General features: G+C 41.8%; 1 protein-coding gene across 2 annotated transcripts in view; it reads right to left on the bottom strand.

Moving 5' to 3' along the window:
* The window catches only part of LOC133574262 (inactive dipeptidyl peptidase 10-like), a 167,617-nt gene that overhangs the window by 74,966 nt on the left and 69,363 nt on the right, over nucleotides 1-23,288 (bottom strand). For both annotated transcript variants that reach the window (XM_061926364.1, XM_061926365.1), the window contains exons 10-11: nucleotides 16,876-17,030; nucleotides 754-851 (exon numbers count right to left, since the gene is read on the bottom strand). In XM_061926364.1, coding sequence (XP_061782348.1) covers nucleotides 754-851; nucleotides 16,876-17,030 — 253 coding nt within the window. The remainder of the gene's footprint in view (nucleotides 1-753; nucleotides 852-16,875; nucleotides 17,031-23,288) is intronic.

Genomic DNA, 23,288 nt, shown 5'->3' with positions numbered 1-23,288 from the left:
ATATATATATATATATATATATATATATATATATATATATATATATATATATATATATAGTATTTGTAGGACAGTATACAGAACTTTATACAAAAAATTATTTATTCTATTTTGGAATAAGGCTGCAACATAAAATGAGGAAAAAGTGAAGCGCTGTGAATACTTTTCGGATGCACTGTAAGTTGTCTCATTCATTTTTATTTGTACTGCATATATATATATATATATATATATATATATATATATATATATATATATATATATATATATATATATATATATATATATATATATATATATATAGTATTTGTAGGACAGTATACAGAACTTTATACAAAAAATTATTTATTCTATTTTGGAATAAGGCTGCAACATAAAATGAGGAAAAAGTGAAGCGTGAATACTTTTCGGATGCACTGTAAGTTGTCTCATTCATTTTTATTTGTACTGCATTATATTTTAACTATGACCGGGGGTTAAAATGTCAGCCCATCCTCTCAACTTACCTTTTTTAGGTTTTTTATTTTGATAAATACATGTGTTTGTTGCTTAACTGTAATTTGCTTTGTGTTAACATGCTATGTTGCCATAGTTTATGTATTTGCTAATTCTATGCTAAAAGTTTAAAAAAGACAGACATTTAGGGTCATTTTGAAAAACTTACTACGAAAAATGGCCTCAATTTGGTGGAATAACACTGCAGTACTAAAGCCTTTTTTTTTTTCATAATTCATAATAGATGTACTTCCTTACCTCCTGTGTAGACTGTCAGGAGGTAACACTTCAGTTGCTTGGGAGCTGCCATTGAGGATTACAACATATAGCTTTGCAGATGGGTTGATTTGAGCCATCTGGATCAATCAAATACAAAAAAATGTTGATCAAATGAGACAAACAATGTGATCATGATTCATATATGTATGTGGTCTCATGATGAGTGATGACAAGAGCAATGCAGCAATGCGCAGTATGTGCATGCACTGTAAAATACAGTATGTGTATAATATGTGCATTATATTAATATGTAGGCCCTGGAGCAAGCAAGAAAATCATACTTCAAGTTATTATTCCCGTCATTGTAAATCCTGAAATTCCTGCCTCCACCCTCTTATCATCCTGTTTTTCGCTGGAATTCATCAACTTAAAAAAAAAATTCCAACCACAAATCAATGCATTACCAAGTCACATGGTGTGAATGAAACATGCGACTGCAACATGGCTTAAAAATAATGACAAACCTCCTGTGAGCTTCATTTGTTAGACCTTCAAATAAAATAAAAGAATGCATGACAACAAACAGCATAAAGTCAAATGATTGTGTTTTTTTTTTTTTTCAAATATTACAAAGTGATATACACGATTTGTGTTGTCATTGGATACATCCTGATACAACTTTTTGACTTCCAATACAGATATTGGAGCCTTGAGTATTGGCTGATACTAATTTAATCTGATATGATAAAAGCACGATTCATCGTACATACTTTAATAATTATTTTGCAGTGTGGAATCTTTGAAAATATTTGATGAAGTAAAATTAGTCAAACAAAGAACAATGGTAGGTATAAAAATACTAACCTATGTATTATTAACTGTCTGGAATGGACCTATGCTGTTTTCAAATTGAAGTGAAATGGTAAATTGCTAGTGGTCACAATAATTCATGGAGATAATGTTATGATGCAGTAAGTTTAATAAAACGCCAAATAGTGCTCACAAAACAGTGATGAGTGTTGATAAATCACACTGTGTGTGCTAAATAATTATATTTGCATTTTCTTTTCCCATTCTTGTTGTGGTTTTGATGATCAGCATATATTTTGCATATTAATGAGGACAGAGACGCAAAATGGATTGCACTCCTTATTCTGCTCACTTAACAGACGCAATCCACTTTGCGCAGGTTTAGTAGATCAACTATCGGGTTTACTCATGTTTTAGTACAAGCAAACCTTTAGTAAATTAGGCCCCTAATTGCTTAGCTTGTGTGCTATTGTGTGCTTAGCTGTTGTGTAGCTGCTAGCTCCTAGTAGCCTATAGCTTACCATGTTTCACTTTTTGTCAAATTACTTGACTAAAATACAAGAAAATGTCTGTTACATTTTTTATTATTATAGTAAAGGTATTATCTTATTTTGAACGTCCATACAGTAATACTATAGTGTATCACATATTTCCATTTTCTCATCACAACATGTTTGAAAAGGAGTACGAAGAAGCAGATCTCATTTAATCCTACCCCTTTCATAGCAATTTCTAATACATGTGTTCACTTCCTCAATCTGTAACACAAACAAATAAACAAATACATGAATAAATGTATAAATAAACAAATATGGCATGCAACTTGACGGTTACATCAGATGAATTGAGTAAGTTTTGATTCGCTTAATTAGATGAATATAATTATCTCATTTATCAATAATGTTCAAGATGTTTATTAGGATTCTTCTTCCTTCAATTTTGTAAACACTGAGTTTGAACTGTTTCTTAACTGGATTATATTAGTATTTTGTTTGACTTATTTGCTTATTAATCCATTCAACAATTTAATTCCACATACTGATAAACTAAAGGTTTGTAAGTATTGTACATATACATACAAAAGTTTCACGTACAATTGTTATATAACTCATTTTAGTAGCTTGCAAATGCACCAAATTGTTGATTTTTCAATATTTTTGATTCTATAAATAAAGGGTTGAGTGTGTCAGGATTTGGTGAACGTTGCTTGCAGTGTGACCCCAAGGAAGCAGAGAATGGCAGGTGGAATGCAAGTAAAACTAATTTAATTGTCACAGGATGCAGAGAAAAAACAATACAGCACACCAAGCAACAGTCTGCAAAGTACATTGACCCAGCCCTGAAGGAGGGACCCAGGTGAAACTAAATATAACTAATTAATGAGAATCAGGTGTGTTGGCATGAAATGAAACAGAAAGTAAAGGTGCTTAAAACACAGACCAAACAGGAAACACTGACAAAACAAGATGACGAGGACAGGAAGTGATTATAAACACAAGTAGTAACTAGAAAAAGGAGCGCTGGACAGGAATTGAAACACCAAACACAGGAAAACACAAACCTGAGCAACCGTCAGTAGCAAGCCTGACAGTAGCCTCCCTTCCTACAAATGATACCAAACGTTTTAAGTTCAATAGAAAGTCCAAAACCAAGTGAGGGTGGAGGGAGACATGGCAGAGGGTCGCCAAACTGTGCCCCGGCCTCAAACAGTCAAGGCCATGTGTCCCTGCAGCCAGCGGGAAAGAGCCAGCGGGGAAGAGCCAGGTGTCGACGATGGGTGGAACACCACTGCAACTGACGAAGGTGAGCACAAGAAGCGCAGAGTGAATGCCCCAGCAGAGGTCCACAGCCAGGTCCCAGGTGCTGCTGCTGTCGGCGTACAGGATTTCCATGGACTGGGCCACCAACGCGGCCGACAAGGAGGAGGAAGATGAACACCAGACGGGCGCTTTTGTAGCAAGCGCTGAAGACGCCGGAAAAGAGACAGGCGAGGATCTCACCGGGAGAGAGACAGACAATTAGCCCACCGGGAGAGAGACAGGTGACAACCCCACCGGATCCACCGGAAGAGAGTCAGGCAATGACCCCACCGGGAGAGAGACAGGCGATGACCCCATCAGGAGAAAGACAGGCAACGACCCCACTGCGAGAGAGACAGGCGACAACCCCACCGGGAAAGAGACAGGCCAGGACCCTACTGGGACAAAGACAGGCGCAGGGATGGGTGTGGGAGGGAGCTTGATGAGAAGCTGAAGAACGCTTCAATGTGGCCATCAGTGCCAAAATCGTGTCAAGCCGCTGGGCCATAAAAATCCCTGCAGGGTCACTTACTAGCCGGATCATTTCTGTCAGGATTTGGTGAATGTTGCTTGCAGCATGACCCCAAGAAGCAGAGAATAGCAGGTGGAATGCAAGTAAATCTAATTTAATTGTCACAGGAAGCAGAGAAGAAACGATACACTACACCAAGCACTACACCAAAGTAAATTCACCCAGCCCCGAAGGAGGTACCCAGTTGAAACTAAATGGAACTAATTGGTGAGAATCAAGTGTGCTGGCAGGAAATTAAACATAAAGTAAAGGTACTTCAAAACACAGATCAAACAGGAAATACTGACAAAACAAGAGCACCAGGACAGGAAGTGATTCTAAACACAAGTAGAAACAGAAATAAGAGCACTGAACCGGAATTGAAACACTAAACACAGGAAAACACAAACCTGAGGAGTACCAAACTTGACAGTGGGAGCTCTATATCCATCATTCGGTGGCGGAACACGTCAGAGCCAGGGGCGGGACCCATGGCGCAGCCCCCTAAGGCCAAATAATAAAGCTCATCCTCACATAATTTCACAAAATACACATGCCTGCAACATCAGGGCTTACAAGCTTCAGCACCATGGAGAGTAACTATGTCATTTTGAAGTCTATCAAACGGACATGATGTAAAAGTTATAACAAAGGAAACAACAAAAACATTAGCCTAAACGGCCCCAAACAACAAAAACAACAGAAGTCAAAGCAGTTCAGCACCACGGATAGCGACCACATTGTTGCGTTATAATGTATTTCAGCTAGTGAGAGCGCAGTATGCAAGAAGCTTAGAGTTCAGTAAAACTGGCACAGCGGCCCATGTGTTCACCTATACAAACACAATTTCAATATGAAGTACTGTAGGCCTACTCACCACTATTTGAAGGCCATACGACAAGCCGTGCGCTCCGCGAACTCTGTCACAATTATCTGTATATCCATTTTCTTTGCTCTCGCATTCTCTATGGACAATATGGCAAGTCAACTCAGTCTCTTCTGTCCCATTGTGCTCCTCAAGTGTTTTCTAATTAGTTTTCACTTAGAGAATGAGCACTCAGAGGTTGCTGTGACAGGAAAAGTCACAAATAAAATGAGGGAGGTGCAAACCTCACTGAATGTTGATGATACTGCTGGGTGATTGACAAGGAGAATTTTAGCCAGATCTGCAACATATTTTTCATTTGGTATCTGGTCGCTGAAAGAGGTTCTAAAACAAAGCAGCGGGCCAGGGAAGCTTGGGCGATGTCCCGACTGTAGTGCCCACTTAGCCGCCGTGCAGGTGGGTGTAAATTCTCATCTCCTGCTTGCAGCAGTGTGTTGGGGTGAATTGCCTCGAACATAATCGCAGTTCCATTTAGATTGATAAATCTTTGGAACAATTGCTGGATAATCATGTCAAGACAAGCACTGTGAACGTTCAACCGGAAGTTGCGTTCTGCGTAAGTGTGGCGGCTGTCTTTAGAAAGTTCATCAGAGTGGCGCTGAACTAAATGTGTTTGACTTGCCCATTTTGTGGCTTGAGCAAGATTGTTCCACTACCTCATTAAATTGCTCTCTAAACTCCTTCGAAACACGTTTGCAAAAGAGTAAATGCTTTTAGAATAGCCGCGTCCTTAGCATACAGCAACTGTGAGGCAGCGTTTATACATCCAATAATTTTAGTTTGCATGTTGAACAAAAATATTACAAAAAATATTGTTTATGGGCATTCTAGAGACTTTTTTCACTAGTCAAGGATATTTTCACGAGTGCTTTTATAATGTCTCCATATCTGTCCTTTAACGCAAAATGTGCATCATGTCAAGATGACCAGCATGTGGGAGCCGTGCCAGCAACTTGAGGGTTTCCGCCATCCTTGTCACTGCCGTTTTGTCCTTGGGCTTTACCCACTTTACCCACCTGCTCTCAGTGCCACCCACACCAGTTTAAATTAGACTTAGACATTAGACATTGACTTAGACTAACTTTATTGATCCACAAGGTAAATTGTTCCACACAGTAGCTCAGTTACAAAGGATTGAAAAGATAAGGATGGAAAGGATAATGCACACAAGGGCACAAAAAGAGGGCAAAAACGAAAGGTATAAAGTAGACTAAAAATTGACCATAGTAGCAATATAAAATATGACATATAGGTACTATTTACATATTATATATACAGTATATAACATATACTGATATATTGTATTATTATATTATATTATATCTTTAGTAATGCGGACGCTGTATCGATCCGTTGTGGTGAAGAAGGAGCTGAGCCGGAAGGCAAAGCTCTCAATTTACCGGTCGATCTACGTTCCCATCCTCACCTATGGTCATGAGCTTTGGGTTATGACCGAAAGGACAAGATCACGGGTACAAGCGGCCGAAATGAGTTTCCTCCGCCGGGTGGCGGGGCGCTCCCTTAGAGATAGGGTGAGAAGCTCTGCCATCCGGGGGGAGCTCAAAGTAAAGCCGCTGCTCCTCCACATCGAGAGGAGCCAGATGAGGTGGTTCGGGCATCTGGTCAGGATGCCACCCAAGCGCCTCCCTAGGGAGGTGTTTAGGGCACGTCCGACCGGTAGGAGGCCGCGGGGAAGACCCAGGACACGTTGGGAAGACTATGTCTCCCGGCTGGCCTGGGAACGCCTCGGGGTCCCAAAGGAAGAGCTGGACGAAGTGGCTGGGGAGAGGGAAGTCTGGGCTTCCCTGCTTAGGCTGCTGCCCCCGCGACCCGACCTCGGATAAGCGGAAGAAGATGGATGGATGGATGGATGGATTATATTTTTATATAATATATACAATATATAACAAATCCCAATTATCATGTATAATATTACAGTATATGAAACAGCTGCAGCTAAAAAAAAAAGGCAGCATAAGATAAAGAGTAGATCCGGCAGAAAATATACATTATAAAAAAAGAGAGGTAGCTAACATAGAAGTGGTCAGGTAATAGACAAATATCATCTATTGCTTTCTGTCAAGTGATTATACAGATGGATGGAGTGCGGAATGTAGGAGTTCTTGAATCGCACAAATTGTGAATGATTAAATAAATGAATAAATGTAGCTTAAAAGGATGTAGATAATGGGTTTCACTATGTGAAGTGCTTTGAGCTTTTGGAGAAAAAACGCTATATAAATACAATTCAATTCAACTGTTTGATACTGTGACCAAAAATGTTGTACAGGTCCTCTATAGTGTCATAGAATTGATTCGCCCCAGGAAAATATTTAACAGTTGTTGACAGCTAGGTTAAGATTATGAGTAGCACAATCAACATAACAGGAAAGGGGCTTCTTTTCTGTTATACTTGCCTCTAGGCCTGAATATACGGCACTCACATTCCCAGCCGCATCATAGCCCTGTACGCAGCATTTTGACAAATGTATTCCGTTTTTCTCTATAGAGCCCAGGATTTAGTTTTCAAGCTCTGACACTAATGAGCCCGCAGTCGCTTCAAAACCCCAAAAGACTTAATTGATCTATATATCTGATGCAATACGCATGTCATTCTTAACAACAGTTATGTAACGGTACACCTGACTCAGCTGGTCTATCTTTGACACATTTGTGTTGCGTCCATGGTAATAGAATAAAATAGGCCTTGGTGTATTTGCCATGTCAGCTTTTACATGTTGAGATAAAATGTTAATAATCTCATCTTGAATCAGGTGACTTAGGTATTTCACTGACCCTTCTGGTCTGTTGATTAGCTCGTTAAAAACAGGTTCGTAGCGAGCTAATAACTTGATTATTGACAAAAAGTTGCCAGCATTCGTTACATTTACAATGCGCTCCATGACCTGTCTCCAAAGCAAGGCTGCATTATGCACATTCCACTCCATTTTAGTGTCTCTTGTGCTTTTGAGTTTCCACTGCTGGTGGATTATGCATGCAGCAAGATGTATTTGCGTGGATTTATGCTTCTCAAGTTTGACAGTAAGATGGTTCCAGTCTCTTATTCCGTTTGTCTATGCCTTTCGTTTGGCAAAAATCCAGAAAGTCTCACAGCAGTTTAATTGGAGGGAAGTTTAATCTCAACTTTAGTGATAGAGTTGTAATAACTTTTCGAAAAACCCTGTTTGTCATTATCATTGGGAAATGGATCTTTGGGTCTGCATGGGCCCATCTCAATGATATATCTTTTAATATTGGTGTCCTGGATGTTTTAAGTAAAATTGGCCACTCCAGAGAAGGGTTTTCATCATTCACGGTCTGCGTTTCACCTGCAGCGTGAGGAGACTTGCTGTTTTAATTTCCAGTGTCCAGCGCGATTGAGTCGGGTGACTGCTCGTCAAGCACCAGGTCTTGCTCTAGCCTGGAGCAAGTCGCAAATGCTGAGTCCCTAACATCACCGGCGCTAGCTGAGAGAGAAAGAACGGGCATTGTTTTAAGCTATAGGCGGATGGGGCACTGGGCTTCTACAATAAGAACCATTTTACAACTAACTCGCAGTCATACATTATAGTGTAGTACAGTACCGTATTTTCCGCACTATAAGGCGCACCTAAAAACCACAAATTTTCTCAAAAGCTAACAGTGCGCCTTATAACCCGGTGCGCTTTATTACGATTCATTTTCATAAAGTTTCGATCTCGCAACTTCGGTAAACAGCCGCCATCTTTTTTCCCGGTAGAACAGGAAGCGCTTCTTCTTCTACGCAAGCAACCGCCAAGGTAAGCACCCGCCCCCATAGAACAGGAAGCGCTTCTTCTTCTACTGTAAGCTACCGCCCGCCCCCGGAAGAAGAAGAAAAAACGCGCGGATATCACCGTACGTTTCATTTCCTGTTTACATCTGTAAAGACCACAAAATGGCTCCTACTAAGCGAAAAGGATCCGGTTCATAAAAAGACGCAATCTCTCCATCCGCACACGGATTACTACCGTATTTCACAGCTGATATTCCTGTGAACCGCACTGTGGAACGGGAGCACGTACGGTGAATATTCGCACCACAGGGAATGAGAAGTCATCCTTCACTGTGGTTCTAGCTTGCCATGCTAACTTCCACCCATGGTGATATTCAAAAGGAAGACCTTGCCAAAAGAGACCTTTCCAGCCGGCGTCATCATAAAAGCTAACTCGAAGGGATGGATGGATGAAGAAAAGATGAGCGAGTGGTTAAGGGAAGTTTACGCGAAGAGGCCGGGTGGCTTTTTTCACACAGCTCCGAAGGCGAACACACCTTCACTAAGACGGGCAGACAGCGCCGGACGACATACGCCAACATTTGCCAGTGGATCGTAAATGCCTGGGCAGATATTTCGGTCACAACTGTGGTCCGAGCTTTCCGGAAGGCAGGATTCACAGAACAACAGCGACACTGACTCCGATGACTTCGACGAGACGGAACCGGCCATTTTGGATACCACGCTTGCGCAACTTTTCAATTCGGACACCGAAGACGAAGAATTCGAAGGATTTACGAATGAAGAATAACTTCAGAAGGTGAGCGCTATGTTTATTTTGTGTGTTGTGACATTAACGTTCGAGCAACATTATGTTGCTATTGCTCTACACCATTTTGAATTTTACTATGTTTGTGATTGCACATTTGCGTACATTTTGGGACAGAGTTGTTAGAACGCTGGTTTTCAATATATTATTAAAGTTTGACTGAACTATCTGACTGTTTTTTTGACATTCCCTTTAGCGCAGCGTAGGCGCGGCTTATAATCCGGGGCGGCTTATTGGTGGACAAAGTTATGAAATATGTAATTCATTGAAGGTGCGGCTAATAATCCGGTGCGCCTTATAGTGCGGAAAATACGGTAATTGTTAGAATTTAATTGCTACCTGGAAATGTGGCTCCCTGATGCTGGCAGTGTTGCCGCATTTGGTTGGCCAGAATCGCTGTCAACAACCATGGCAGGTTCATCTCCATGAGGAGAACAAAATATATGTCAAGTTTTTGTAAGTTGGCTTTCTTTGTTCTCTTTTCTCTTTTTCCTTGCTACTCCACTCTTATGTCTACTATAAGTAATTCCACTCATGTTAACTTCAAGAAAATGCTCACTGTTCGTCTCACCGTACTCTCTGTTTCCAAGGGACTGATGAAGTTAGGTGGTGGACGGTTGATGACGATTTTACCCAGAATACACTTGGACTCCAAGTGTATTCTGGGTAAATATTGGCAATATCGTGGTCGGCGATCCACTTGTAAATTATTTCCATGCCGTAAAGTGAAATGTGAGAGTCAAAATAAAGCCAGTTATAACAGCACAACATTTTATTCAATATTTTACACTACACCATTCTCCACCCCTGCCTACATTATGTAATATTCTAACTGATCATTTTTGGAACAACATTAGTGAATGAAGCATACTTTTGTAGTTATTTTCCCATATGTCTACACTAGAGCTGAAACGATTAATCGTACGTTTTTTTTTTACGGCATTTTGCCTCATAAAGGCCATTTTCACACGAACACAGATACTTAATAAACGCATAATCATCTCTGCGTTTAGGCCTCTTGTCCAAACGCAGACGCATACTTTTGTCCTTAACCCTTGTGTGGTGTTCGGGTCTGTGGGACCCGTTTTCATTTTTTATTAAAAGAAAAATGATACAAATAATTAATTGTTCAAACTGAGACTCACTGACTTTGGCTCATTTTCTGTGAAGAACATATATCAGAATACATATTTAATGACCACACACCATACACCCCCCCTACACATTTCTATTACATATAACTGGACCCAGGGCTAATAGAAGTGTGGAAATTGATGTTCCGTGTAACACACACACACACACACACACACACACACACACACACACACACACACACACACACGCACGCACCCGCACACACACACACACACACACACACACACACACACACACACACACACACACACACACACACACACACACACACACACACACACACACACCAGGCCTAGACAGGAGGAGGACAGAGTGTAGGTACACAGAACATCAGAGAGTCAAATGTGCGAGAAAATGAGAGCAGACAGTGTTGACAAACATTGTTGCAACCTTGTGTGGGAACCGCAGGTGCAGAAACACAAAAGAAGAATCCCTGTGGGATGCAGAAACTGGCAGAGAAATTTTCCGTGCAACGTTCATATTGTTGTTACTCAGCCAGCGTTTGTGTGTCTGATGGACCCGTTGCATTTTGTGGCTTTTAATGCCTCACAATCAAACACTTTTATGTTAAAATACTGAACAGATGTTTATTGGGATAAGGTAAACATACTGAACATATGTTTATTGGGATAAGGTAAACATCTGTTCAGTATTTTAACATAAAAGTGTTTGATTGTGAGGCATTAAAAGCCACACAATGCAACGGGTCCATCAGACCCACAAACACTGGCTGAGTAACAACAATATGAACAATACACAAGGGTTAAAAAGGCAGACTTTTACAAACGCTGGCCAAAGTGTAAAGATCCAAAACTCTCCGCTCAGCGGAGACTTGTGATGACGTCACGGTTGTGCGCTGTTGCTTCCAAACTCAACAACATTGCCTTGCTGCCTTAAAACACATTATAAGATGACTTAATGTATGTTTGAACGTAAACATGCTGCTATTTTCATTCAACATTAATAAAAAAGACACATCAAAATGGGCTTTGACAGTCAGCTGTTTTGGATATGATCGCTGTGGAACCTCCACCTGATGGGACAGCTTTGACAAGCAATACTTTTTGCTGTGTGTCATAAGAGAGGTACAACACTATTTTAAAGTTAAAGTTAAAGTACCAATGATTGTCACACACACACTAGGTGTGGTGAAATTTGTCCTCTGCATTTCACCCATCCCCTTGTTCGCCCCCTGGGAGGTGAGGGGAGCAGTGGGCAGCAGCGGTCCTTGTTTAACGACAAATCATGAAGTTAACTTACATGTCTTGCATCCATTTTTGTAGATGGAACCGGGCACTACCATGCTCGCGCGTAAAAAGCGACCAAGCAACTAAAAAATAGCGTCCTCCTTGTAGCGTGCACTGATGTTAAAGACAATATACAATATACAATATACACGCACGTCCGTGTGCTTTATATAGGCACTTAAACATGCAAAAGGGTTTCGTTGGTGCGCGCTGATTTTATAAATAATGTAAGCCTGGTGGTTTTCGTCCTGGTCGTGGAACTGTGGACCAGCTCTATACTCTCGGCAGGGTCCTTGAGGGTGCATGGGAGTTTGCCCAACCAGTCTACATGTGCTTTGTGGACTTGGAGAAGGCATTCGACCGTGTCCCTCGGGAAGTCCTGTGGGGAGTGCTCAGAGAGTATGGGGTTTCGGACTGTCTGATTGTGGCGGTCCGCTCCCTGTATGATCAGTGTCAGAGCTTGGTTCGCATTGCCGGCAGTAAGTCGGACACGTTTCCGGTGAGGGTTGGACTCCGCCAAGGCTGCCCTTTGTCACCGATTCTGTTCATAACTTTTATGGACAGAATTTCTAGGCGCAGTCAAGGCGTTGAGGGGATCCGGTTTGGTGGCTGCAGGATTAGGTCTCTGCTTTTTGCAGATGATTTGGTCCTGATGGCTTCATCTGGCCAGGATCTTCAGCTCTCACTGGATCGGTTCGCAGCTGAGTGTGAAGCGACTGGGATGAGAATCAGCACCTCCAAGTCCGAGTCCATGGTTCTCGCCCGGAAAAGGGTGGAGTGCCATCTCCGGGTTGGGGAGGAGATCTTGCCCCAAGTGGAGGAGTTCAAGTACCTCGGAGTCTTGTTCACGAGTGAGGGAAGAGTGGATCGTGAGATTGACAGACGGATCGGTGCGGCGTCTTCAGTAATGCGGACGCTGTATCGATCCGTTGTGGTGAAGAAGGAGCTGAGCCGGAAGGCAAAGCTCTCAATTTACCGGTCGATCTACGTTCCCATCCTCACCTATGGTCATGAGCTTTGGGTTATGACCGAAAGGACAAGATCACGGGTACAAGCGGCCGAAATGAGTTTCCTCCGCCGGGTGGCGGGGCTCTCCCTTAGAGATAGGGTGAGAAGCTCTGTCATCCGGGGGGAGCTCAAAGTAAAGCCGCTGCTCCTCCGCATCGAGAGGAGCCAGATGAGGTGGTTCGGGCATCTGGTCAGGATGCCACCCGAGCGCCTCCCTAAGGAGGTGTTTAGGGCATGTCCGACCGGTAGGAGGCCACGAGGAAGACCCAGGACACGTTGGGAAGACTATGTCTCCCGGCTGGCCTGGGAACGCCTCGGGATCCCCCGGGAGGAGCTGGACGAAGTGGCTGGGGAGAGGGAAGTCTGGGCTTCCCTGCTTAGGCTGCTGCCCCCGCGACCCGACCTCGGATAAGCGGAAGAAGATGGATGGATGGATGGATGTAAGCCTTCACTGCACATGTAATACATCACCATGTTGCTGAACATGTTATAATTCTGAGTGTTGGGTTTCAGCAGCACCGGCGTGCATTCGCTCTTTAATAATGTTCCCAGGGCTCTGTGTGTACGTGCAGGCAGGTTTTAAAGATAATGTACGTGTCATTGTACGTCTAAAGTCGATCAAAATAAACATAATAGGAGGTGTAATGCCACCAAGTCAGATATTGTCATGAAAAATGCCATGAAGATCACTGGCTGCTCTCTCCCCTCCCTGGATGAACTGTACAGTGCCAGGTGCTTCAAAAAGGCCCAAAACATCATAAGGGACCCATCTCACCCTGGACATAATCTTTTTGAACTGCTGCCCTCGGGCAGGAGATACAGGACAATAAAATGCCGGACAAACCGATTTAAGAACACTTTTTTACCCGAGAGCAATAGCGTCGCTGAACACAAGACAATAATGACTGTGAATGAAAGCTGTGTGCTTGGTATTTTTATGTATTTTATGTATTTTTATCTATTTATCTATGTTATTATGTTTTTATGTGTTATTATGAATTTGCACTAAATTACGTTTTGCTTACAATTTCGTTGTACAATGTACAATGACAATAAAGATATATTCTATTCTATTCTATTCTATTGCTGCTTTTTTCAGGCTTCTGATTGGACAACATGTGCAAGACAGCAGGTGTATGTGTTTGTGTGTATACATAGACAGTTTTGACACTACACTTGTGTGGGTGGAGATTGTTTTAACCCCAAATATGTGTTTTTGAAACTCTCTGTGTTTGTGTGGACATGGCCTTAGGCTGCACCAAATAGTAATATAAATCCATTTAATAAAGTCAAAATACAAATAAGGCAACAAGAGAAGTATCCCACACTTCTCTTTTGTAAAGTAAACTTGTACAGCCAATATGGACATCTACATCAACAATTTGATTTGCCTGAGAAGCTGGACAGGACAAAATGTTTTTTTTATTTTATTTAAAAAAAATTTAAAGCAAAAATATGATAGTCGATCGGGATATTCAATAGTATACTCGATTACTATAATATTCAAGAGCTGCAGCTCTAGTCTACACACTAACTCAGACAGGTAACACTAGTGAGCAGAAGACAATATGGATTGATTTTTGGTCCAGAACATATTTAGCTTGATTCATTATTGAAGTATTTCTTGCCACCACAATCTGATCTCCGTATAGCTTCAGATTGCCAGGCAACCGCTTTGAACTAGTGTTTTAGATACTTAGCCCCCAGCAAGCTGTCATTAGGAATTCTCAGAAATTACTCAAAACCCCTACATGTACATGTAAAACATCACATTTCAACATATTTGTCATGTAAATGCTGCCTCTTTGCCAGGCCAGCATTATAGTTTACTTGTAAAAACACATGTATACATACATGTAAACTAGGACAAATACATTTTAATTACCCAGAAGTCTTAGCACTACACAGGTAATAGAAGTAAGTCTGAGCTATGCGGTTGGACGGCAATTGTGTGATTTGAGCAATACAGATTTTATATATTGTTACATGTTGTTCCTGCTTTGTATATACAAGAAACAAACAGACATTTGACGTGCGCGTTTGAGACACATGCACATTGAGATGAGAAGTGTGAACTGTCTCATAAAATGCATTAAAACTCTTTCCATACGCGTGAAACATTTCCACAATATCTATCCCTCTTCTAAAGGGAGCAAGGAGGTGCTTCCATGAATTAAACAAGAACAAAATTGACATTCACAAGTAGTGTGCAGTGGTAGTCATAGCAACTGTGTAGTATCAAGATGCAGCAGGGATGAGAGGTGTAAGCCTTCTTAATGGACTAAAGTATAGTATATTCAGTAGTAAATCAAATGTATTTAAATGTGTAAATTTCCTCCCTGATAAACAAGCCGCCATGTTTAAGGTAATTTTATTTGTTAACAGAGACTGAATATATAAATGAAAATAGCTTAGCATGGTTATGTTTAAAAAAAACTCATATTAATAATAATAATTAGCAGGCACAAGTTAGTATAGCTTTGAAGTGAATCAATGAAGCTGAATACCACCTTATAGAGATGCGCGGATAGGCAAATATTTCATCCGCAACCGCATCAGAAAGTCGTCAACCATCCGCAATCCACCCGATCTAACATTTGATCAGAACTGCATCCGCCCGCCATCCGCCCGGTATATCTAATATAGACGATGCAAGGCATTAGTGAGGCACCTGCCAACTACTCCGGTTTTCCCGTAATTCGTACGGTTTTCATCAACCTATTCCGGGTTACGGGTGCAGTGATAAAAAATACGTTTTTTCTTTAATTTAAAAAAAAAAGGGTGAAAACTACGCGAATTGCACCTTGTGCAGACAAGATTTTTCGATCGGACACGGAGGAATTAGCGATGTAAAAGACCACTTTGGGACAAAAAAACACAAGTCTAATGCCGTTGCTAGCGATACAAGTGGAAAACTTTCAACGTTTTTCGTCGCCCAAACAGATTCTTTGGATGTGATAAATGCCGAAGTTTTATTTACGGAGGCAATAATTGAGCATGGACTTCCAATCGCACTGGCTGATCACATGGGACAGTTAATAATGTAATGCAACCTTTAAAAATCATTACGCGGTGATCGCGATCCCAAAAATAAACTTTTCTTGCATGATAATGTCCAGAAAAATTCGCTTTATATTACTATAGAGTCCTTTTAACGAATGAGTTTGATGGTTTATCACAAACCTTAAATGAAAGAAGTCCTTTGTTCTCCTGCACCTGCATGCACTTTAGCCTTGCTTCCTGTGTGGTGCGCAATCCTGTCGGCTGTATTTCACAGCACGACATACTGTTAAAAGTGTTTATACTATTTATGCTTTCAAGTCCAAGTTGAAGAAATCTTGTTAAATGTTGACAGCATAACTACCAAAATACAGAAGTATGTCCTTAATATTTTTGCAGTGCTATTTCTGTTGAAAAGTTCAAATGATTACATTAGAGATGTGATGTGCCACTTTTCAAAGTGTCTGATGGCTTAAATTAATTTTCATTAATTTTTCATATTTTGAATTCTTTTGAAAGGCTTACAAAAAAACTACATTTGAATTGTAATTACATGCTATTGACAGGACTATTAATTTTAATGAAGTTAGCTTACCATGTTTACAGTATGATAATTGTGATAGAAATGTGAATTTCGGGGGGTGGCGGGCAGGTAAGCTGCTTACCTGCTGCGCGTGACGCCGGCCGCGGCGAAGGCGGACGAGGCGGGGTGTCGGTGCGGTGGGCGCGGTAGTGACCCTGGACATGCGTCGGGCCCTTCTCGCGGATCGCCTCAGCTACGGCTCCCGGTGGGGCCCTCTCGGGGGAAGGGGCCTCGGTCCCGGACACCGGCGAGGCGTCCCTTCTCCGCTCCGTAAAAGTGTCCATCTCTTTTCTTTTTTTTCTTCTGTTGTGGCATATGCAGCAGGTGCCTGCTCGTTTTTCGTATGTGGGTAACAACATTTAACTATGTGTATATATTTCCGAATTGGTTTAACTGCCACCCGCAAAAAAAAAAAAAAAAAAAAAAAAAATCTAATTGATCCGCCCGACCCGACCCGCACGCGGATAAAATCTTATTTTTTTAAATTTCATCCGCCCGATCCGCGGATAATCCGCGGACTCCGCGGTTGTGCCCGCAAACCGCGCATCTCTACCACCTTACTATGGTTTATACTGGATTGTGTGTACAGTGAATTCTCACCTTAGGGTACGCATACTCTTGACCCCGGGGGTACAGTGAGCCCAAATAAGAGGGCAGTAGCATCTTTGGCACCAGCGAGTCATTAATTGTCAGGTAGGCCAGTCTTGAGCCGTCAGGTGACCACCAGTGAGCTGCCTGAGAGTGCAAAACCTCCTCTGGAAAACAAAGACAATCCAAAGTAAAAGTGAAACAGGAGTCAGAGGATAAATAGTGAATTGCATTACTGTAAGTAAATGTGTGAATACTAAAATGAACATGTAGTATTGTAATCATGGCCGTTCCTAGGAATTCTAGGCCCCCTAAAAGGTGTGGGCCTCTCTACCCCATTCATTGCCACCTTCAATGTTGTTGTTTTTAAGTGTTCTTGACGATTTGTTACGTTTGGGTCGAATAGTTGCGGTAGTCGTTTCCTCAAGATGCAGAAGGACATCAAGAAGCAGTGTGCCTGTATGATGCTTTTCAGCTTTCACACGCAATTTCCAACAACATTTAATTTTTCTAGTTTCTAAATGGTAGCCGTTTAGTTGAAATGTGCTAGTGATAAATTTGACTTTCATGTTTGTCCTATTGGATATATATCAGGAAACAAATCAAATTCAATATTATTTAGGGATGTCCGATAATATCAGACTGCCGATATTATCGGCCGATAAATGCTTTTAAAATGTACTATCGGAAATTATCGGTATCGGTTTCAAAATGATCGGTATTGGTTTCAAAAAGTAAAATGTATGACTTTTTAAAACGCCGCTGTGTACACGGATGTAGGAAGAAGTACAAAGCACCAAAAACCCTTGAAGGCACTGCCTTTGCATGCCGGCCCAATCACATAATATCTACGGCTTTTCACACACACAAGTGAATGCAAGCCATACTTGGTCAATAGCCATACAGGTCACACTGAGGGTGGCCGTATAAACAACTTTAACACTGTTACAAATATGCGCCACACTGTGAATCCACACCAAACAAGAATGACAAACATATTTCGGGAGAACATTCGCACCGTAACACAACATAAACACAACATAACAAATACCCAGAACCCCTTGCAGCTCTAACTTTTCCGGGATGCTACAATATACACCCCCCGCTACCCCGCTAGCCCCCCGCCCCCCACCTCAACCCCGCCCCCCTCAACCTCCTCATGCTCTCTCAGGGAGAGCATGTCCCAAATTCCAAGCTGCTGTTTTGAGGCATGTTAAAAAAAATAATGCACTTTGTGACTTCGATAATAAATATGACAGTGCCATGTTGGCATTGATTTATTTTGGAAAACCTTGTTACATTGTTTAATGCATCTCACGGGGCATCACAACAAAATTAGGCATAGTGTGTTAATTCCACAACTGTATACATCGGTATCGGTTGATATCGGTATCTGTAATTAAGAGTTGGACAATATCGGAATATCGGACATCGGCAAAAAAGCCATTATCGGACATCTCTAATATTATTATAATAACACCATTATCATTATTAGTAATTTATGTGTGAAATTGTTGCAGAATTATGCTCACTAAATGAAAATGTTTTACAGCCAAATCTTGTGGATGATTAATATTGTATTTCCCTATTTCTGCCTCCCTTTCCTGTTTATGCCTTGTTTTGCGGTTGGGGGCGGAGCAACGAGGCAGATGGACACAATTTGTCTGCTTCATGAACTCCACACATCCACACCAAGGAGCAGGGGCGCCGAAAAGGGGGGGTAAAGGAGACGGATTCTAGGGGCCCATGATGGAGGGGGGTCGAGAGAGGCCCTTAATGATGATGAAATTATAATACAGAAAAAATAATGACACTGTGTTGGGGGCCCTGTAAAGATTCTTTTCATGGGGCCCTAAATCCCTAGCGGCGCCCCTGCCAAGGAGTGGCAGATTATTCACGCACACGCAGACGCACGCACGCACGCACACGCACACACACGCACACACACACACACACACACACACACAAAAGACACATTTTCAGTGTATTTTTACAAATTGAAAATTTCAAAGCTTGTGCTAACCATTATTATTGCTTTTGTGCTCCTATGTTGTCCATCTGTTTTGTGTTTGGGGCTTAATGCTATCCCTTGGCCCCTTTGGTGTAATCTTTAATCATGAGTGTTCGTAAATTCCATGTTGTCAGTAGGGCGACCTGCATGTTCGATGCATCATTTTTCTGTTTCCTGACCCGATTGTTTTCATCGTTCCTGTGTGCTACCACCTTGAGTCTTTGTTTTTCTTTTCTTCTCAGTTACTGTACTTCATGTTTTGAATGTTGATTCTCTCCTTGTGATTGAGATTAAAGTCTCGTTTACAGCGCCTCGCTTCAGACTTTGCATCCTGTAATCCTACTACAACTACATCCTTGTTTGCTTGGTATCGTACACACTACAGTAAGTCTTGTGCCTGTATCCGCTTTTTCTAACAGGTATATTACAATGTGTTTGTTTTAGACATGTTTAAAAAGTTACAATAAAGAGGTTATATCAAGGCCGGTTCTCGGCAGGCATATACAGTATGAGGGGGCAGCCAGAAATGTGAAGGGGGCATCATGTGTGCATGCTGCTCCATCATGCTCCAGCACTTTTTTTCAGTGCTAATACAGTAGTAACATTGCTTTCTTCATAGAATTTGGTTGTTAGCTACAGTATGGGCCTGATTTACTAAGATCTAATAAACATGTGGTAAACAATGAGCAATCTATAAAATAACGTGTACTAGTAGGCGTGTTGCGTGTGATTTACTAAGACTGCATGTGCGATTGAAAATGCTGTGCAGACCCCCTTATTTAAATGAGGATTTTGCATGTACCGTATTTTCCGCACTATAAGGCGCACCTAAAAACCACAAATTTTCTCAAAAGCTAACAGTGCGCCTTATAACCCGGTGCGCTTTATTACGATTAATTTTCATAAAGTTTCGATCTCGCAACTTCGGTAAACAGCCGCCATCTTTTTTCCCGGTAGAACAGGAAGCGCTTCTTCTTCTACGCAAGCAACCGCCAAGGAAAGCACCCGCCCCCATAGAACAGGAAGCGCTTTAAGCAACCACCCGCCCCCGGAAGAAGAAGAAAAAACGCGCGGATATCACCGTACGTTTCATTTCCTGTTTACATCTGTAAAGACCACAAAATGGCTCCTACAAAGGACAAGGATCCGGTTCATAAAAAGACGCAATCTCTCCATCCGCACACGGATTACTACCGTATTTCACAGCAACTGATATTCCTGTGAACCGCACTGTGGAACGGGAGCACGTACGGTGAATATTCGCACCACAGGGAATGAGAAGTCATCCTTCACTGTGGTTCTAGCTTGCCATGCTAACTTCCACCCATGGTGATATTCAAAAGGAAGACCTTGCCAAAAGAGACCTTTTCAGCCGGCGTCATCATAAAAGCTAACTCGAAGGGATGGATGGATGAAGAAAAGATGAGCGAGTGGTTAAGGGAAGTTTACGCGAAGAGGCCGGGTGGCTTTTTTCACACAGCTCCGAAGGCGAACACACCTTCACTAAGACGGGCAGACAGCTCCGGACGACATACGCCAACATTTGCCAGTGGATCGTAAATGCCTGGGCAGATATTTCGGTCACAACTGTGGTCCGAGCTTTCCGGAAGGCAGGATTCACAGAACAACAGCGACACTGACTCCCGATGACTTCGACGAGACGGAACCGGCCATTTTGGATACCACGCTTGCGCAACTTTTCAATTCGGACACCGAAGACGAAGAATTCGAAGGATTTACGAATGAAGAATAACTTCAGAAGGTGAGCGCTATGTTTATTTTGTGTGTTGTGACATTAACGTTCGAGCAACATTATGTTACTATTGCTCTACACCATTTTGAATTTTACTATGTTTGTGATTGCACATTTGCGTACATTTTGGGACAGAGTTGTTAGAACGCTGGTTTTCAATATATTATTAAAGTTTGACTGAACTATCTGACTGTTTTTTTGACATTCACTTTAGCGCAGCGTTTTTTTGACATTCACTTTAGCGCAGCGTAGGCGCGGCTTATAGTCCGGGGCGGCTTATTGGTGGACAAAATTATGAAATATGTAATTCATAGAAGGTGCGGCTAATAATCCGGTGCGCCTTATAGTGCGGAAAATACGGTACTATACGGGGAATCACCACGGAGACACTCTCTGCATATTCATGTTATCATGTCTGTGGCGTTTTGCAATATTTTCAAACATGCGGGGGACATTTACCACGTTTTATGGGCACTTAAGAAGCAATCCTGCAGCACATTGACACCACTATTTAATTTTTTTTGGACCGCTGAAGGTCCATGAGAAAAACACTGCAATTAGTCCGCTCAATACGCAAAAATGCATATTTAAAGGAGCCATATGTAAGAAGTCATCATTAAATGGTCCTGATATGTCAAAAGGCATTAATAAATCATGTTATTTTTGAATACCTCTATAACTGATAACAGTAGTTCAGCCGGGATATGCTCATTTCAAAATTAGATTTACAGCCCCGAAATCTTATGCTGATACGGTGAGGAAATGGGTTCCAACATTAACACAGCTGTCATGGCAATGTGAAACGTATGGAGACAGCCAAATCACATGATAAAATAATTATTATTGTGGACTACGTGTACCAAGCTATATGGCAATCTGAAAAGTTTGAAACAGTAGCCTATAGGCATACCTTGGTAAAATGTATCTTCTATAATTTTGGGTTGAGCTGGATTCGGCTGTGTATCTGGCAACCTCAGTCAGGGAGAGGGGGAAAGGACTACATCAATTTCATACATCAATTTCACCGTGATTGCAGTACCATTTCTGGTTAGATTCTTACATATTTTTTTCCATATAGGAAATATTTCAATATAAGTATCGTATGTGAGAAAAACGAAAGTCATTATACAAATACTAAAGGACAACATAACGCATCAATTTGATTTGTTTTAATCAGACCCTTAAGTCCTTGAGCAGCTACAACATGATGTTGCTGAATAGACGATATGTTTAAAATGTCTGTCTGTGCAGCACGAGCACTGAACCTGCAGCCATGTGTGGAACTGTCAGTTTGCACAGTTACTAAATAAAGTGCAAAATAGTGCTCGCAAAATGGTGATGAGTGTTGGTAAATCACATTGCGTGTGCTAAATAATTATATTTGCATTTGTCTCATCCCAGTATTGTGGCCGTTTTAATGATCAGCATATATTTTACATATCAATGAAGACAGGGACACAGAATGGATGGCATGCCTTATTCTGCTCACTTAACAGACACAATCCACTTTGCACATGTTTAGTAGATCAGCTTTGCGTGTGCTATCAAGTTTGCATATGTTTTAGTACGCGCAAACCTTTAGTAAATCAGGCCCTATGTGTCCAACGCCAACCTGGACAAGAGGATTGCACTTTGTCAGGCCTCTACCTTTACAGCTGTACAACGTGAGTGTCCCACGTTGTGTGTGTGTTTAGCATCAAGCCAGCATGTTTTTGGAAAAGTGGAGCCTTACTTTACATACTTTGAATTGTTTGTTGAGTCAATTTCTTTGTTGGCATTGAAAATTGCAAGATTGCGTCTAGGTTGTTTGGCTGAGTACGCTTTCAGTGCTGCTGGAGTGCGAAAAGTCAGCAACAGGGAGTGACATCACGCGGAACCAAGGTACAGTAAGATGGCACCCTTGGATTTTATCTGAATCAGTGCCCTGTAGGACCAGCGGGATTTGGTCGGTGCCAAAAAAGTACTGAATTTGGTACACATCCCTATCTGTATTAAAAATTTTTTTGTAAAATTAAGATAAATACTTTCATATCTGGGGCAGCACGGTGGAAGAGGGGTTAGTGCGTCTGCCTCACAATACGAAGGTCCTGAGCAGTCCTGGGTTCAATCCCAGGCTCTGGATATTTTCTGTGTGGAGTTGGCATGTTCTCCCCGTGACTGCGTGGGTTCCTCCGGCTTCCTCCCACCTACAAAGACATGCACCTGGGGATAGGTTGATTGGCAACACTAAATTGGCCCTAGTGTGTGAATGTGAGTGTAAAAATGTTGTCTGTCTATGTGTGTTGGCCCTCTGATGAGGTGGCGACTTGTCCAGGGTGTACCCCGATTGTAGCTGAGATAGGCTCCAGCGCCCCCCGCGACCCCGAAGGGATTAAGCGGTAGACAATGGATGGGATGGATGGATGGACTTTCATATCTGCTTGTCACCTTGACTTGTGTGTCTTAATGAAATTAAACAATGGACTTTTTGCAACTTAACGCTAAGAAAACGAAAATGCTGATTATCGGTCCTGCTAGACACCGACACCTATTTAATAATACCACCTTAACATTTGACAACCAAACTATTACACAAGGCGACTCTGTAAAGAATCTGGGTATTATCTTCGACCCAACTCTCTCGTTTGAGTCACACATTAAGAGTGTTACTAAAACGGCCTT

The sequence above is a fragment of the Nerophis lumbriciformis genome, linkage group LG31 (genome assembly GCF_033978685.3).
Source record: "Nerophis lumbriciformis linkage group LG31, RoL_Nlum_v2.1, whole genome shotgun sequence".
NCBI classification, from domain to species: domain Eukaryota; kingdom Metazoa; phylum Chordata; class Actinopteri; order Syngnathiformes; family Syngnathidae; genus Nerophis; species Nerophis lumbriciformis.
The sequence above is the reverse complement of the archived record's forward strand: the minus strand, read 5'-3'. Positions and strand labels throughout refer to the sequence as shown.